This window comes from Manacus vitellinus, unplaced genomic scaffold (assembly GCF_001715985.3).
Source record: "Manacus vitellinus isolate BGI_N305 unplaced genomic scaffold, ASM171598v3 scaffold_1_pilon, whole genome shotgun sequence".
Lineage (NCBI taxonomy): Eukaryota > Metazoa > Chordata > Aves > Passeriformes > Pipridae > Manacus > Manacus vitellinus.
In genome coordinates, this window is record NW_021939396.1 from 1136844 (window position 1) to 1154482 (window position 17639).

Consider the following 17639-nt stretch of genomic DNA (forward strand, 5'->3'; position numbering starts at 1 on the left):
AGTGGTAGTTTTCCCCTAAAAACATTTGTTCTTTTTTTAATTAAAAAGATACCCAAACACAGAGTAATAACTCAGAACCCTGTTCAAGTTTTACTGTTTTCTGGCACATTCTGGCCACTCACAACCAGAGGTTTGTCACCACCCACCTCCAAAACTGAGAGAGTTGTTCCAAACATCAGACAGACAAGTGCTGGGAATGATAAAAATAATTTAAAAAGTGAAATCTGCGTGCAAAATGTCAGGGAGGTATTTTTTAATGATAAAAATACCACACAACACTTTTTGGGGTGAAAATGTAGGTATCTTATTTTTTGTAAATAGCCTTGAGAAGTGTTTAAGGAAAGAAAAAAAAATTAAAATTGTTGCTTTGTTTTCATGGAGGAATGAAAAGACAGGATGTTATGGTGAGGGGTGTCCTGCTCTCCTGATCAGCTCCTTCGTGTAGGACCACAAACCTGCTGGCTCTGGGCAGTGGGGAGGGAGAAGAAAAGGCAACCAGGGGAAAAATATCCGCAGCCCAAACTGAATGAAACAAAGGAAAACACTATGTGTGTTCCCACCATCCCAAACTTTCCATGGAGCAACTTGCCTTCCACCTTCAGCAGGTGGCATCCTCACCCCATGCCTGGCACAGAAAGGCATTTGAAATGACAAGAGCCAAAGAAAAGAAAGGTCTCGGGTTTCAAGTTCTCTTTTTATTGAAGAAAAGAAAAGAAGAAGGAAAAAAATAGATTATTTTGTTTGTTTTTTTTTTTTTGTTTCCAAGTGGACGTTATTCGTGTTGTCAGTTTGTCTCAATGTCCTAAGGCAACGTCTCTGTATTCCAATATCTCCAGGTACATTGGCAGGTCTGTCTTTCCCTCTTTCTCTCTCTGCCTTCCAGGGAGGGAGGGGCAGCTTGGAATAAATCTGAAGTCCCAAAGCAAGGAAAAATAACAGAAAAGTAAACAAACAAAAAAAAAAAAAAAAGGATGAGGCTAAAGGACCTTTGCAAGGCCCTGGTGCTGAGTTTATCTATTTAACAGTCAATGAAACGACCTACATTCCTCTGGTTGGTCTGTTTTCCAACACCTTCCACCCTCTCCCTGGAGGTGGGGCGAGGATTTGGAGCTGGTCCTGTGCTCCTGTGCCTGTCCCACTCCCGAGGGACACAACTCCAAGGAGCTCTGCTGCGGAGGGCTGAGAGGAGGAAGCCCCACCTCACCTCGCCACTTCATGCCACCAATTCCCCCTCCAGGCTCCGTGAGGACCTGCCGTGGATGTGCCACAATTCCAGGGCACGGCGTGGCACACGAGTGGGAACGTTTTCTTGGAGCATCCCACCTCCTTCCTTCTCGGATGAGCTGCTGAGGGAGAGGTGGGGGATGAGGATGGGCCCCCCAGGGCCGGGTCTCCCCCGGCCAGGCCACGTCCCCGCGAGGCTCCCGCTCTCGTGGTCCCCAAACAACCCCGATCTTCTTGGCCCTCCGTGGTGGCTGCTGGGCTGCTGGGCCTTCCACACCTCCCGGTGGCAGAGCAGGAAGGCTCTCCTGGTGTGCAGAACCCGAGAGCATCTCGGCAGGGCTCGTCCCCTGCAGCCCCTCCCCACCCTCTTCCTCCTCCTCGCTCTCCTCCAGGCTCTTCTTCTCCAGTCCTACCTGGGAAAGCTCGTGTTGTCCTGAACCTACAGCTACTATACTCTATAAAGTAATATTTCCCCCTCTCTGCTGAGAAACAATACAAAAGTTACTCCATCTTACCAAAGGTTTCAAAAGAAACCAAACACTTCTCTTGCTCAGTTCCGATTTAATTTAATCATTTCTTTAAAACGTGGTTTTTTTGTTTGTTTGTTTGTTTGTTTGTTTCTTTTTTTTGTTTGTTTCGTTTGTTTTCCGGAAAAAAAAAAGTCCTTTTTCTTCCCTTTCTGCTCAGACCTCTGTCTGAAGGTCAATAATGTCTTGTCCCACCAAGGGGATGGTGGCCCCTGTTTTCTCCCACTCTACAGTTTTTAGTTCTAGGGGAGACTGTGCCACGGGTTCCATGTCCTTTTTAACCCATGATGGTGGGGACTGGACTTTCCTGATGCCTTCCCAGGGTCTCTTGTTTGGTGTCTGCTGTTTTTCTTGCTGCAAGAGGAGGGAAGTGTAAGAAAGGAGAGAGAGAAAGAAAGATAGGTTAGTACCATGCAACAAATACCATGCTTTTACCTCCTCTTGCATCAAAGACAACTTTTTTCTCTGTAGCTCTTGATCCAAAATAAAGTGGATAAAACTGACACTTGGTGTGCAAATTTGCCATTTTCAGGAAGAAAATGTTGCTTTCTGTCCACTGCTATCTCTATCAACTAATGCCTAGATATTTTGACTTTCAGCTCAAGCTTTTGCCACTTGCAGTTCCACTGAAAAACTGAACATGGTTTTGAAAATTGAAATTGTTTTCCTGCTTTTACAAGGGCATGGAGTGACAGGACAAGGGGGAATGGCTTAAAAATGACAGAGAGCAGGTTTAAGTGGGATATTGGGAAGAAATCCTTCCCTGGGAGGGCAGGGAGGTCCTGGCACTGGTTGCCCAGAGAAGCTGTGGCTGCCCCATCCTTGGAAGTGTCCCAGGCCAGGTTGGATGGGGTTTGGAGCAACCTGGGCTACTGGAAGGTGTCCCTGCCCATGGCAGGGAACACGATGAGCTTTAAGGTCCCTTCCAAGCCAAACCATCCTATGAAATCCAGATTGCAATGAGGTCTTTTTGTACATAACACTGCATCTGATATGGATGCACATTCCTTGTGCAGCACAGCTATTTTTAGGCTCTTTAACTGCAGCAGAACCTGCTCAGTGTCTCACCAGCGAGGCCCTGCTGTTTGATGAGCTCTGGAACTGAAAACACTTCCATCAACTCCACCCCAAGCCTCTCAGGCTTTATTGACTTCTGTCTGCCAAGTCTCCCACAGCATCCCACCATGGATATCGATCCAGGGGATATATTCCAGTGTTTCTGCTGATCTGCACCAGGACAAGGCTCTGGGGAGGTTCTGTAAGATGTGTGTATATGAAGGGGTGTCCGTGGAAAGACTTTAAATGAGTTGTTCCACTAAGTTTCCACCCTTCAGACCATGAGTGATGCTTTTCACAGCTGATCATCCCCACAAAACACTCCAGCACTGGGCAAGGAAAGGCTCCCCTGACTCGGACAGGGGCACAGAGCCCTTTTCCTGACAGAGGGAAAGTGGCAGCAAGAGGGAAGGGTGGGAGGAAAGCAGCTCCAGGGAGGACTCAGCAAGGAGAGGAGAAGCGTGGGGAGAAGGTTGAGGACACAGACACGATGATTTGCAGCCCAGGACGTGCCACAGCTCGATGCTGCCACCAAAATGGATTGATTGAGGGGAGATGAAGCCACACAGGGGCTGTGGGGTCCTGACTGTGCTCCAGGAGGCTGCAGGGATTGTTGGAGCCCTGTAGGAAACCTGAAAGCCCATCTGCCACACGCTAATCCAGCTGCCTCATTTTGTCCTTTCCTAAGACGTTTTTGGAAGCCTGGTGTTTTTCCCACCTCCAAACTGCAGTGCTGACAGAAAAGGTGCTGTAGAATTATCCCTACAGGGGTAGCTTTTGCTGCATCACCCAAGCCACAGATTTCTGCTTTTCCAAACTTTAGCTTTCAATATAAAAATATAATGGGCTTGAAGTTGGTCCTGCCTCCTCCCCACTCCCAGGGAGAAGGCTCTGGGTGAGAGCATCTGGTGGTTAGAGGGTGGTTAATGTACAAACCATCTCAATGGGAAGTGAAAACTGAAATTGTATTTATTTTAAGTCATAATAAACAATTATTAATTTATTAAATAAATAATATCTTAATAAATATGATTTTATCTTTAATTCAAAGAGAGAAAACTAATATTTTTTAAAGTCCTTTGAGAGCTGCTGGTTTGTTTTTGTTGTTTTTTTTTTTTTTTTACTAAAGTTTTGTAAAAGTATTGCTCAGAAGAATGTAAAACACTCCAGTTCTTGAAATCCTCATCTGAGGTTTTCATTCAACTCTCCAATACAGAATTTGCTAATGCTGTTGGTGTTATTCTTACTTTATTCCATTATTTAACACAATGGTGATTAACACTAATGAGATGCAAAAGGTGATAAAATTCTTGACTTATTCCATTATCTTTTTTTTTTTAACTTATTTTAAAATCACTGCTACTAAAAGCTGAACCTATTTATCTCTGTGTGTGTCTTAATGAGACAAGTTTGAGGCTTCCTGAAGGGAAATTTCTACCTACAGTGTTTTTTGCAGACCACTGAATGTCTCAAAAGATGCAACGAGAAGGGACACAAAGAGAGAAAAGCACATATAGAACAAGAAATGGAATGAAAGTAAAGTTTCCCAAAAGGTGAAGAAAAACAACCTTGCTCAGGACAGAGTTTCCAATGAAAAACATTTGGTTTTCTCCCACCATGTAGAAATGCCACAAGTTTTTCAAGTTCCCACTGTCCACAGCTGTGTTATTTAACAGAGCAGCACAAGGGATCTTAGGCATGAAGTCCATAAATAATTCCATTTTTTTCCCCCTCAAATGAAAGCCCTTCTTTGCTGGCATTATTTACAGCCACCTTCAGCAGCAGGTTCTTCTATTCCCAGCCAATCCCTGTTTTCACAGTCTCTCCATCTGCCACATTCCCGACCTTCAGCCTCTCCTTCACGCGGGGAGGGTGCACCCAGCTCTGATCATGCACTGGACGTGATCAGCAAACCTCAGAGCCCTCCTTGTCACGGATTAGTGAGCCAGAGCAGCTGTAAATCCATGCAGGGAACAGAAATTGTGGGAATAAAAACTCCAATAAAACCAATTATAAGTTCACATCTCCATCAGTGGCCTCTGATCAGACCCAGCACCGGGGAACAACACCCAAGGGCTCCAATAATTATTCAGTGGTGATAAAAGCCAGACATTAAATGTTGGGAGTTATTAAGAGGAGAAAAATTAAGAAAGGAAGAGAGAATGAAACAGCAAATATTTTATTGGCAGTGCACCTGCATCCTGAATTTTATGTGCACTCCATGGGCTTCCTGGGAGAAGGATACAAGGGAAGTGATAAAGGTGGTAAGTTTCCAGCCAGGAACAAAGTTATGGAGGAGGAAAGTCCCCCAGACTATGATCTTCCATCCTTAAAAGAGATCATGGATGGATGTCAAAGAGGACTAGGAAATTCCGAGCGGTTTTTGGATAGGAGGAAGGGACCACTGATGGGAGGGATCATCTCTTCCAACATGAGAACTACAGAGCAGGACAGGACACCAAGGAGTGAATCCCAGGAGTTGAGCCTGCACACGGGGCCCAGCCAAACTCCAGACCACATTTCCACAGCTCTCTGCTCATGCTGAAAACTTCCAAACTTATAAAAAACAGGTGGAAACATTCCAAAAAGCAAAATCCACTTGGTACTACAAAGTGAAGTGGCACCATTCTGCATCAGGGGGTCTCTGAGCATGAACTACTGGAGTCTTGGGGATCACTTGAAGATGCACCACCATGTGCTTGCCCAGTTTTTGCATTTTTCCAAGCTTTTCTTTACTCTGTCATGGAAAGGAGGCAGAGACTGGCCACGGGTCCAACCCCATGTGGTGGTTTCCACCCACCTCATCAGTGTGATGTGTTACCTGGCTGTGACTGCAGCAGGCTAAGCAACCCCAAAGATGTCTATTTACAGCTAAAAGATGAAGAAGAGCTCTAGGAAATGAGGAAATGGAGAAGGGAGCCTTGCTTTTACTTTCCCACCTCTCAGAGGAGAATTAGACTTCTCTAATGATGTGAGAGGAGGTGCCATCTCAGGGGTGGGTGCAGAAGGACTTGGTGCCCACTCGGGATAATCAGCCTGGCTGAGCTCTGCCAAGGATGCTGGGAGACAAAGGAAAATCTCCTCTTGGCACCAGGCACCCTGGGAATTGGTAGCAGGCTCCTGGGAACAGCTCCCCTTTTCTTTCCCTCCATATGGAAAAGGTTTTTATGGGGCCTCGGCCACTTGAACAGCACAGAGAAACATCCCCTGGGCTCACGCCTCAGCTCTGGCATTTTCCTCCAGCTCCACTGTGGGGTCTTAGCAATCCTTGCAGACAGGAGGAAAAACTGAACTATGCCCAGAAAAGAAGAAAAAACCTGGAGAGAGAGGGTTGTGTAATCCGGCTGGAAAAGGCGCCGGAGCTGGCGCAGGGCCTGACGCCTCGGAGCCAGCCAGGAATGGCTCCAGCCAGGGGCTGAAAGCAGCAGGGGCTGCTCTGCCAGGAACTCACGGGGACAGAGACAGAGCCATCACTCTGCCCTGACACAGCCCCGGAGCCCCTGGACACTGGGAAGGGGGGGAATGTTTATCAGTTCCTGCCCGGTGCCAGGATGGCGGAGCAGAAGGCTTTGTTGGAGGGGTGGGAAAGGAGGGAGCACCCAGACTCCAAGGTGGGGTAAAACCTGCTGCACAGGGCAGAGTGGAGGTCTTCAGCCCCCTGAGGGTACTCAGAGTCTCCTTCGTTGAGCTGTGATTTAATTTTGGCTGTAAATCTTTAAGGTGGAGGGAGAGGATTTGGGATAAAGGCATTTAAGATGCAGTGCCAACGAAAATCTCCAAATCCCTAAGAAAGACAGAGGCAAAGTGCACTGGGATAATCCACACAGGCCTCTCCTTCTAAAGCTGGTCCTGGTAGACTCCCCAACGAGTCACCTGGTGGTTTTGGAAAGGTCTTGGTGGTGGAGCAGGTAGTTCCCTACCCCGGAGTCTTCAGAGAATCATCCCAGAATCACAGAATGGTTTGGGTGGGAAGGGACCTTAAAGACCATCTAATTCCACCCCTCTGCCGTGGGCAGGGATGCCACACAGTACACAGTTTGCTCCAAGCCCAGCCCAACCTGGCCTTGGACAATTCCAGGAATGGGGCAGCCACAGCTTCTCTGGGTAACCTGTGCCAGGGCCTCAACATCCTCACAGGGAAGAATTTCTTCCCGAAATCCAATCTAACCCTGCTCTCTGTCAGTTTGAAGCCATTCCCCCTCGCCCTGTCACTCCAAGCACTTGTAGAAATTCCCTCTCCATTTCTTTTGGAGCCCCTTCATGCACTGGAAGGTGCTCTAAGGTCTCCCTGAAGCCACCTCTTCCCTGGGCTGAACAATCCAAATTCTCCCAACATTTCCTCATAGGAAAGGTGCTCCATCCCTCTAATCATGTTGGTGCCTCCTCTGGACTTGCTCAAACAGCTCCAAGTCCTTCCTGTGCTGGGGACCCCAGAGCTGGACACAACATTCCAGGTGGTGTCTCACCAGAGTGGAGCAGAGGGGCAGAATCACCTCCCTCGACCTCCACACTTTTCTGCCCATCATTGTGCCTTCAGGGATCCAGCCTGGTTTCATCCAGAGCACTTGTATCCCTGTGCAACTCTTTCCCTTGGGAGCAGCATCCGTGTATTGCAGAAATAGGGCCCAGGAGCCCAACTGGTTGCTCTGAGGCACAGCTTTGATTTCACCCTTCAGCCAAAAACACTGAAATGTGTGACCTGCTCAGCTGGATCTCCCCGGGTTGGTTTGGTGGGGTTTAGGGTTTTATTTGGGTTTGCTTGTTTCCATTTTTAACACCTGATTTTTATATTTACCCTGAATAACCTGCAGAGCAGCTCAGTGCTTTCCACAGTGATAACTCCCCTGGAACCAGCTCCTCCCACGCTGCTTTCCTTGCCCCCAGTGTCAACTTGAAGGATATTTCATGACCCAAACAGTCCCTCCCCATGACACTGATGACTTTAGGACCAGAATGAAGTTATTCAGAGCCCAGAGCAGGGGATTTGGAAGATAAATGTGGCCCACAGTGTCTAATCCATCTTTGGATCAATGTCGATGAAAAGTGATTAGAAAATGGGAAAGCTACCTTGTTCCTTGGGAGAATGATAAATTTTCCTTTCCTTCTTGGAAACAAGTAGCTGCAGCTCTTTCATTCTATGTTGTTGAACTACAAAGATTTTGCTTTCTCTTTTATTTTTCATTGAGGAGAAAAGCAAAACGAAAGGAAGGGGCTGACTTTGGTCAGAATTGCATTACATTAAAAAAAAAAGAAAGAAAAAGAGGAGAAATAATTTGTGGTTTTAACTTGGAAATCAGTCAGGGAACGTGAAATACTCAGCATGTGCAGGGGTATAAAAATATGTTTTCTGCTTCTGTGTTCTCAGAAGCTCATCCAACCTGAAGGGGCTCCTGTGAGCCAAAATCTAGTGAAGGTGAACAGGCACTGGATCAAGGAGGTCTTTAGACCCTCAGGGGCTCTTTGCATCGACTCCTAAACATCCTGAGAGTTGCAGAGAAAGCCTGTGGTCCCACCAGCACCAGGAACAGGCTGTTTTCTGGACTTATCTTGCTGTTAGTCCTGCTGGTTTACATCCCAGCCATTTCTGGGACAATGCTTCTGGTCTGCTGAAGAGCCCACTGGGAAGATAGGGAGGAATAAATTCCCTAAAATGCTGAAAACACTCAGGGCTGCCTGATGGGGGCACCCAGGGACTCAGAATGGGACCAGGAGCACCCAAAGCATGGTTTTTTTTTAAATAGAGTCTTTTATTTAGACTCTATAAAGAATTATTTAGATGTTAGAGTTTACACAACCAAGAGTTCAATCTGCTGGTGGCCCCTTCCTGGTGTTGAAGCAGGGAATACAGGGAATAGGATGTTTCTTTGAGCAATACAGAGGAGCTGATGCCTAATTCTTGGGACAGGAGGTGTCAGGTGATGTACAGAAGGAGGTGAACTTCTGACTGATAGTATATTTGGCTACCCAGGAGCTGACAGATGGTTTATGGCTGAAGGAATTAAGGTTTGACGTCATTTTCATAACAGAATTTATTGCAGTAATTACTGGACTTTATGCAGAGCTCCTCCCTATAAAAACTGCCCTAATTGGCTTTAAAATTTGCTAGCTACTAAAGCCTTTAAGAAGTGCAAAGAGGATTAAAGATGTGGCACAGAGACACTGTGCACAGAAGTGGAGCTTCCCTTGCAGAGGGACACCCAGGCAGCAGCAGCAGGAGCAAAGCTTCCCAATTTTCCGATTCCTCAGTGAGAATGACCCTGAGTGACACAACCACCACCACTTGAGTTCCTCCACCCCCAGCCTGAGCCCAGGCAAAGAGGTTCCCATGGATAGGAGCCAAGTTTTCCCACCTGGGAGCAGGGCTTCCCAGTCAGCCAGGGAAAGGACAGGTCAGAAAGCAAAGGATTAATCCTGTCATGGAGCAGAGAACACCAGGGAGACAGAGAGCCCTGAGTGGGGATGAGCTGCAATAGTGATCAGTATTCACAGAATCACAGAATGGTTTGGGTTGGAAGGGACCTTAAAGACCTCATTCCAACCCCCTGCCATGGGCAGGGACACCTTCCACTAGCCCAGGTTTCTCCAAGGCCCATCCAACCCGGCCTTGGACACTTCCAGGGATGGGGCAGCCACAGCTTCCCTGGGCAACCTGTGCCAGGGCCTCCCCACCCTCACAGAAAGAATTTGTTCCTAATATCTCATGTAACCCTGCCCTCTGTCAGTTTAAAGCCATTCCCCCTTGTCCTGTCACTCCATGATCCCTTTTTTCTCACCCCTCTGTCAGATGTCAAAGCAAGTGCTGGTGGAATGGGAACATCTCCAGATGTCCAAAGAGGAAAGCTGAGAAAAATCTCTATGTGAGAAGAGAAAGTGAGGAATCAAGACAGAAACACTGCCTATAAGGAAATAGGAAAAACTCACAGGAAGGCAAAAACCCCCTTTGTATCTCTTTAGGTTGGATTTTGAAGCAATTGCTTTTTTTTTTTCAGGACCAACAGAGAGATGGGGCTGGATTTGAGAGTTGTTTTCTGCCCATAGAAGTTGTTAATCCATCCCTTGGAAGTGTCCAAGGCCAGGCTGGATAGGGCTTGGAGCAACCTGGGATAGTGGAAGGTGTCCCTGCCTGTGGCAGGCGCTTGGAACAAAATGTTCTTTAAAATCCAATCCAACCCAAACCATTCCGTGATTCCATGAATTACAAACTGAGCCCTGATCCTGTCTGTGAGCTCCAGGACAAGGCTCCAGCCAAAGCAAAAGCCATTCCAGCTGCAGGGAGCAGGACACAGCAAGTTGCTAATAAGCAAGAAGGAGTAAATCAGAGGAATTTGGGAGCTCTGCTCTGACCTCAGTACCAGCAAAGAGGTTTAAAATGAATGTAAAGCCAGATGATGGTAGGAAAAGAGGAATATGTATGTGATTCAAACTTCCCTAATAGAGCTGGATCAAAGGACTCCAGCAGAGGGGGAAGGCAGGAGTGTCACTTCCATTCCTTTCAAACTGTAGCAGAAGCAAAACCTTGGCTTTTTTTAAAGCCTGCAAAGGCTCCACTTTCACACCAAGCTGTTGCAGAGCATGTGAACCCCTTTGGATGTCCAGCCCAAGCACTGGAATTTCTTTAGCAATTAAATCCCAGGGAGTAGCAAGGTTGGAGATGCTTTAGTCTGAGAACACAGCTCTGCACAGCCAAATATTTCCTGTGCAGCACAAAGCAGCTTGAAAACAGTCACTACTCTGCTTTAATGTGAAGAGCTCCCAGCTACAAGAATTTAAACCCTGGAAACTGTGTATATTTAGGAGGAAACAGGGAAAGAAACTGCATGTTGGAGCCTGCAGTCTGCCAGGCAAAGGTCAGGCTTTTAAACACAGAAACAAACTTGAAGAGAGGTTTCCAACAACGGGATTTTTTTTTTCTGGTAGCAATATGGGAGGTAAAGAACGACTCAAAGTGATGGGAGTGATTAGGAAGGAAGAAATCTGCTGTGTGAGTCAGTACCAACCCCACATTCCAATATCCATCCATTTGGGCAGCAGAATATGCCTTAAAACTACAAAGAGATATTTATGGTCCAGGTGGAAGCTGCTCACTGCTCATTGCAACCTTCAAAAGGAGGGTCTGGTGGATCCCAGGCATCAGGAGAGCTTTAAATTTTCCTCTGGATGTCTGGGGTGGATGGGGGGGGTATTTTGATGCAAATCCTGCTGTGGTTGTCTCCAACCCTTTTGGTTCCTTTCAAACCTCCTGGTTGCAAATAAGCTGCCCAAGAGGATAAATATTTAACACACAAAGCTCATTCAGTTTTCTGCTCAGGGTCTGCACCAGCTCCCAGTTTGGTCTGGGATAAAATGGAAGGGCAACAGTGTGAAACATCCACAGACAGGCTGGCTGTGAGCCCTCTGGGAGGAGGGTGAGCAAAGCAAACCTGCTCCTGAGATGCTATTTTTAGATTTCACATCTCTTCAGGCGGACAGGGATAATCTGTCCCAAATTCCAGCATAACAGGAGCAAAGAAGTCCTGCCTACAACGCTGTAACTTCCTTTTGAGTAAGGAAAAAATCATCTCCACCTTCCTTGCTTTATGTGAAGTTCAAGACTGCAAGGGAGACAAAATTTACCACAGAATCCTAGAATATCCTGAGTTGGAAGGGTCATGGGAAGGCCATACAGAGATCTATTAGATGCATTAAAAAATTGATTTTTCAACTTGCAGCCATCAGATCTTGCTGCTCATATCTTAACTCCAGCACTGAAAAATGAGCTTTGGGTAACAGTGTCCGCATCCCTGATTAGTCCATAAAGCCACAAATCACAGAATGGTTTGGGTTGGAATGGACTTTAAAGACCATTTAGTTCCAGCCCCTTGCCACGGGCAGGGACCCCTTCCACTAGCCCAGGTTGCTCCAAACTCCATCCAACTTGGCCTTGGACGCTTCCAGGGATGGGACAGCCACAGCTTCTCTGGGCAACCTGTGCCAGGGCCTCCCCACCCTCCCAGGGAAGGATTTCTTCCTTACATCCAAACTAAATCACATTTTTTCAGCTTAAAGCCGTTATGAGTGAGACCCCTGCACTCTGCTGCAGGGGAATGGGCAGGTGGATGTGGGATCCTGTATGCTTTGGTCCACGTGATTTTCATCAGGAATAGCTGAGGGTGCTTCCAATTGGAGCATTTTATAGTTGAGGTAGAGATTTTAAAAACTAGATGTCACGTGGAATAGATTTCACGTAATAAACTGAAAAAATATGGTTTATTGCCTAAGAAAGGACAACTCAATTTCAATGGGATGTGGATTAGGACCCCTTGGCCATGGGGTGATGGGAAAGCAGAATCCATCTCCAAACCTGTCTCCACCTTCTCACTCTCTACAACTCCCTGAGAAGAGGTTCCAGCCAGGTGGGGGTCAGTCTCTTTTGCCAAGTAACGAGTGACAGAACAAGAGAAAATGTCTTTAGACTGTGCCAGGTTGAGGTTTAAATTGGATAGTTGGGAAAATTTCTTCACTGAAAGGGTTGTCCAGCCCTGGCCCAGCTGCCCAGGGCAGTGGTGGAGTCCCCATCCCTAGAGGGGTTAAAAAGATGTGGCACTTGAGGATGTGGTTCAGTGGGGGTTAATGGTTGATCTGAGGGGTCTTTTTCAACCTTAATGATTCTCTGAGTCCCTGATTATGTTTCCAGCTCTGCAGGAACAACCCTGGGACAGTGAGCAAAGGACATTCCTCTTCATCTTTCAAGTGTACACAGAGGTAACACTTATCCAAAGTTTCCATGTGTCAGGATACTTGGAGAGCAGGAATACATGTGCTGGGACAAGCCTTCTCTTTGCTGAAGACCCTTTAAAACTGATGTTTTACTAATGAATCTGGAGAAATTCTCAGTGGTAAACACATGTGATGGTTGAATTTTCAACCCCTTTTCCTAAAGAGACAGAAAAGCTGTTTATTCACCCTATTAATCTGCTGGTGTTTCCTTAAAATCTGATAATTTTGTAGTTCATTTGATATGAACTACGTATTTATTGTGACAGGATAATCAGGTTTGGCCAGTGCAGTGGAGTACAGAGGACTGGTATTTATATCCAAACCAAAACCCTAAAAATGGTCAGCATCATTCCTAGGAATTCCCAAAGGATGTCTGTGTTATGGAGACAACAGTTTATTTAGTTCAAGTCTCAGCAGCACCTTCCTGACCTTGAAGGAGGAGAGAGGAAGAGTGAGAAGATCAGGAAAAGCATCATAACTTGGAAAGGACTGAGGACAACAGGACATGCTGCCAGGAGAGGCTGGGAAACTGCCAGGGCTGGGGAGAGACTTGGGAGCTTGACTTTGTGGTTGCTTATTTGAAAGAGAAATCAAAGATAACAGCAACGCAGGCAGACGGACTAGACCCATAAAATATCCCTCCTGCTCCATGGTGAGGAAGATTTCAAGGGTATCTCAGGATCCTTACGGCCTTGTTCATGCCCACAAGGCAAGGAATTTCCTGCTGGTGAAGGAATGAGTTTGGATTCACGTTATGGAAGGGGTTGGGATAGGTCTGGAATGCTCTTTGATGCAAAGTGAAAGCCAGACTTACGCTAACGTTTGTTTTATCACTGCCACCAGAAGAAACACTCCAGCGTTTTATAACCTAAACATACATAAAAGAGAAAAACATTCTTTTGTTGTTACTTTAATCCCTGGTATCTGCAGTTTGCCTCCTCAGGGCAAGCTGAAGATGGGGCAGGAGGTTCCAGCAGGCTCCTGAGCAGCAAATGGTAGAAAAAGGGGTGAAAAAAAAAAGCTATTTGTTTTGCTTTCTGCTGCTTTGGAGGTTTTTAAACCAATACCCGTTCCTGACTTGCCAATACTGATCTTCACAAGCTCCCCCTCCTGGGTTAGATCCCAGGGAAAATCCCAACTTGAATAAGACTCAGTCAATATGCAAAGGCCACCTTTAGAGCTCCCCTCAGCAGCTCAGAGCCCTTTGATGCTGACAGTGGCAACTTTAATTCTACACAGATACATCTCTGAAATGCTAAAGACACCTCAATCTATAAAACCCTGCTGCAAACATCCCATGGATTAGCTTGTATGTGGTGTTTAAGCATTTTTGGGTTTATAGCTGCATCGATCCTAAATAACAGAAAAAATAAAGCAGAGAGATGATGCTCAGTGAAACTTTGGGATTCTGGGCCACCACAGGCTCCTTTGATCTGGACCTGCCTGCTAGATCCACTATCCCTCTCATCCTGCTGCCCATAATGACACCTTGCCATGGGCAATAAAAGTGAGATTTGCTGGGATCACACCTCTGGAGCTCAGCACAGCAATGCTGGGAGATAACAAAGGCTCTGCAGGGCTCTGCTTCCCCCAAAAACCAAACTAAACCTCTCATTCCATCACCCTCTCAGCTCTGGTCTTGCCTCTAAGGGAGTCCCATCAAAATCAGCCCCACCTTGGTCATGCTGCATCCTGGATCTGACTTAAAATCATGGAATCCTTAAGGTTGGTCTAAGATCATCAAGTCCAACCATTAGTGGTGCCAAGGCCACCACTAAATCCTGTCCCTAAGCAACACATCCATATGTTTTTTTAACATTTCCAGGGATGGTGATTCCACCACTTCCCTCAGCAGCCTCTTCCCATGCTTGACAACCCTTTCAGTGAATAAATTTTTCCTAATATCCAAACTAAACCTTCCTTGGTGTAACTGGAGATGCTTCCTCTCATCCTGTCACTTGTTACCTGGGATAACAGACCGACCCCCACCTGGCTACAAACCCCTTTCAGGGAGTTGTAGAGAGCAAAAAATTCCTCTCTGAGCCTTCTTTTCTCCAGGTTGAGCCCCCCCAGCTCCCTCAGCTGCTCCTCATCAGAATTATGCTCCAGCCCCTTTCCCTCTCCAGCCCCTCAATGTCTTTCTTGTCATGAGGGACTTTGATTATAAATGACCAAGAATGTCATAATTAGCTCACCTTGCCCCTCTTCTGAGTGCAAGCAACCCCCAAATTTAATTTGTACTGCCAATCTGGCTCTGACACCTGTTTTTCCCTTCAGCTGGAGCCAACAGACTTCCCTGCATCCTTTCAGTCCTTGCCCAGCTGGCTGAGACATGTGGAAGCTGCCACCAGCCTGCCCTCCTTTATTTGTATCATCTACATCACTTAGTACACAGGTTCCTGATATCTGGTTCTAGTCCCACATCTCTGCTCCTCTGAAAAGCTGCTTCTCTCAAACTGCCTTCCTTAAAGTCTCCTTTTCCTTGGAAGTTTGCTCCTGTTGAGGAAAACTGTGTATATTATGAAATCCTAGAATGGTTTGTGTTGGAGGTGACCATAAAGCTCATCCAATTCTAGCCCCCTGCCATGGGCAGGGACACCTTCCACTAGCCCAGGTTGCTCCAAGCCCTGTCCAATCTGGCCTTGAACACTTTCAGGCAGCCACAGCTTCTCTGGGCAACCTGTGCCACCCTCACAGGGAGAAGTTTCTCCCTAATATCCCATCTCAACCTTCACTCTTTCAGGTTAAAGCCCTTCCCCTTTGTTGACCATCACAGTCCTGTCACTCCAGGCCCTTGCCCAAAGTCCCTCTCCAACTCTTTTAGGTACTGAAAGGCCACAACAAGGTCAACTCAGAGCCTTCTCTTCTCCAGGCTGAACAATCCTAACTTTCTCAGCCTTTCCTCCCAGGAGAGGTGCTCCGGTCCTCGGAGCATCTTCCTGTCCTCATCTGGACTGGCCCATTTCTATATTCCCATATCACATGGATGTGGTGATCAGCTGCCACCAGTAACCCACATTTAATCAGGGTTCAGTCCTCAAGATGTGCTGTCAACCCCACAGCTTCAATCTCATTGCTGTGGCCTTCCTAAACAACCCATCCCTGCCACCTTGGCCTCTGACTTGGTGCCATAACATCGGGTAGATGGTTCCTGCCGTCCCCTCCTCCTGCCCTCTCCCCTTTCCACCTGGATTTCATCTAATCTCCAGTTGCCAGCTATGAGTGGATGTACAGGGCACAAAGAGATGGCCTGAAAGGGAATGCAAAGAACAGACACAAACACAAAGCAGACAACACCATGGACAGACACGAGGACAGACATCCTCCTTCTGGGCTGCTGACCAGGAGACGAGCTGGTGGCACCTCTGTGAGCCTCCCTGTCCTTTGTGGTGCACGTGTTTGTTACAACACCCATGGACAGAAAACCAAGGGAAAGTGTTCAGCGAGTGCTCCTAAACTTTCCTGCTGCTTCCCATGCTCCTGTTGGAGAGGATGGCTCTGGAAGTGTCTGACTGACCTTGCTGTCCGTTGTTGGAGACTCCTTGTCCTTCTCTGCGTGCTGGAGTTTTCTGTTCAGGTCTTGGAACATGTCTTGGTGACGTTTCCTCGTGTGCATGATTTTCTGGAGCAAACACAAAAGGCCACAGGTCAGCAAAACCAAATTCAGAAGGAGCATTTCCTCCTCCCAGAATTACAAAATCCAAGATCTGTCTCCCTGCAGGTGAAATCTGCTGTGCACTAAATATCTTCAACATTTCCTGAGGACCCACAGTACACTGCCTTTATTTTCAAGGTGAGATGGTGGAAGAGAGTAAGAATTATTAATTTTTGACTGTACCATTACCCTAAACCTGCAAGAACCAACTTTTTATGCTGCACAGTTTGTGCTTGACTGGCAATGTTCTACTAGACAGACCTAGGAAGCTTTGCTGACCTTCTTTAACTGATACTTGACCCCATGAAAACCCTGTTCTCAGTAAGTCACCAGTAAATACACAAACATGTAGAATTTGGGGAAATTCCACCAGAAACTGTTCCATAATTTTTTTTTTTTTTTTTTAATTTGACCCATCTGCATTTCACTTCTACCTTCTACTGCCCAGAAGGGGGGGGGGCAGGACTGATTCCTGTAAGAACTTCCCTTGGCATGTGAGAGCACATTGAGTATGGATTTCCATATGTGCTTGTCCTTGTGCTCTGCCAAGGGCTAGACGAGTGGAGAAGGTGGCAGCTTTCATGTGCCATGGTGCCTCAATTTCAGACAAAATTCCCAGCCTGGAGCTCTGAAGTGATTCCAGCATTAAGGGATTCCAGCTCTTGGGCCCTTAATGTGACTCTGCTTTGGAAGAAGTGGCAGCTGTGAGGGGAATCATGGGGTCAGGCTGGGTCAGGTTGGAAGGGACCACAGTAGGTCATCTGGTCCAATCTCTCTGCTCCAGCAGGGTCATCCCAGAGCACAGGGCATAGGATTGTGTCCAGAGGGGTCTGGAATATCCCCAGTGAGGGAGATTCCACACTGTCTCTGGGCAACCTGTTCCAGTGCTGGGTCACTGCCCAGCAAAGAAGTTCTTCCTCATGCTCAGGTGGAACCTCCTGGGCATCAGTTCCTGCCCGTTCCTCTTGTGCCATTGCTGGGCCCCTCCCGAGCAGAGCCTGGTCCATCCTCTGCCCCCTCCCTGCACACATGGACAGACATGGAGGAGGTCTCCTCTCAGTCAGGCCCAGCTCCCTCAGCCTTTCCTCATCAGATAATCCCTCAATCATCTTTGTCCCCCTCCACTGGACCCTCTCCAGGAGCTCCATGTCTCTCTTGCCCTGAGGAGCCCAGAATTGGACACAGCACTCCAGATGAGACCTCCCCAGAACCGGACAAGGACAGAGAAGGAAAGGACAGCCCTTCTGGGAAGGACGGACTGAGGATCGCTGCACTAACGCTCATCAGCCCCACAGACCCTTTGTGAAAGGTTGGCTTTTCAGAACAATCCACTCTGTGCCTCAGGTGTGAGGACAGATATCTCCTTACCTACAGTAGTTTTTCCACCCAGGCTCATTCTATGAAGGTCATTAATAATAAAT

General features: G+C 47.1%; 1 protein-coding gene across 3 annotated transcripts in view; it reads right to left on the reverse strand.

Annotated features, from left to right (window-relative positions):
- Positions 1–675: 675 nt before the first annotated feature.
- The window catches only part of LOC115307100 (adhesion G protein-coupled receptor B1-like), a 66417-nt gene continuing 49453 nt past the window's right edge, over positions 676–17639 (reverse strand). For all 3 annotated transcript variants that reach the window (XM_029959419.1, XM_029959420.1, XM_029959418.1), the window contains exons 13-15: positions 16081–16185; positions 13378–13431; positions 676–2105 (exon numbers count right to left, since the gene is read on the reverse strand). In XM_029959419.1, the coding sequence (XP_029815279.1) occupies positions 1908–2105; positions 13378–13431; positions 16081–16185 (357 nt within the window). In that variant the 3' untranslated portion in view covers positions 676–1907. The remainder of the gene's footprint in view (positions 2106–13377; positions 13432–16080; positions 16186–17639) is intronic.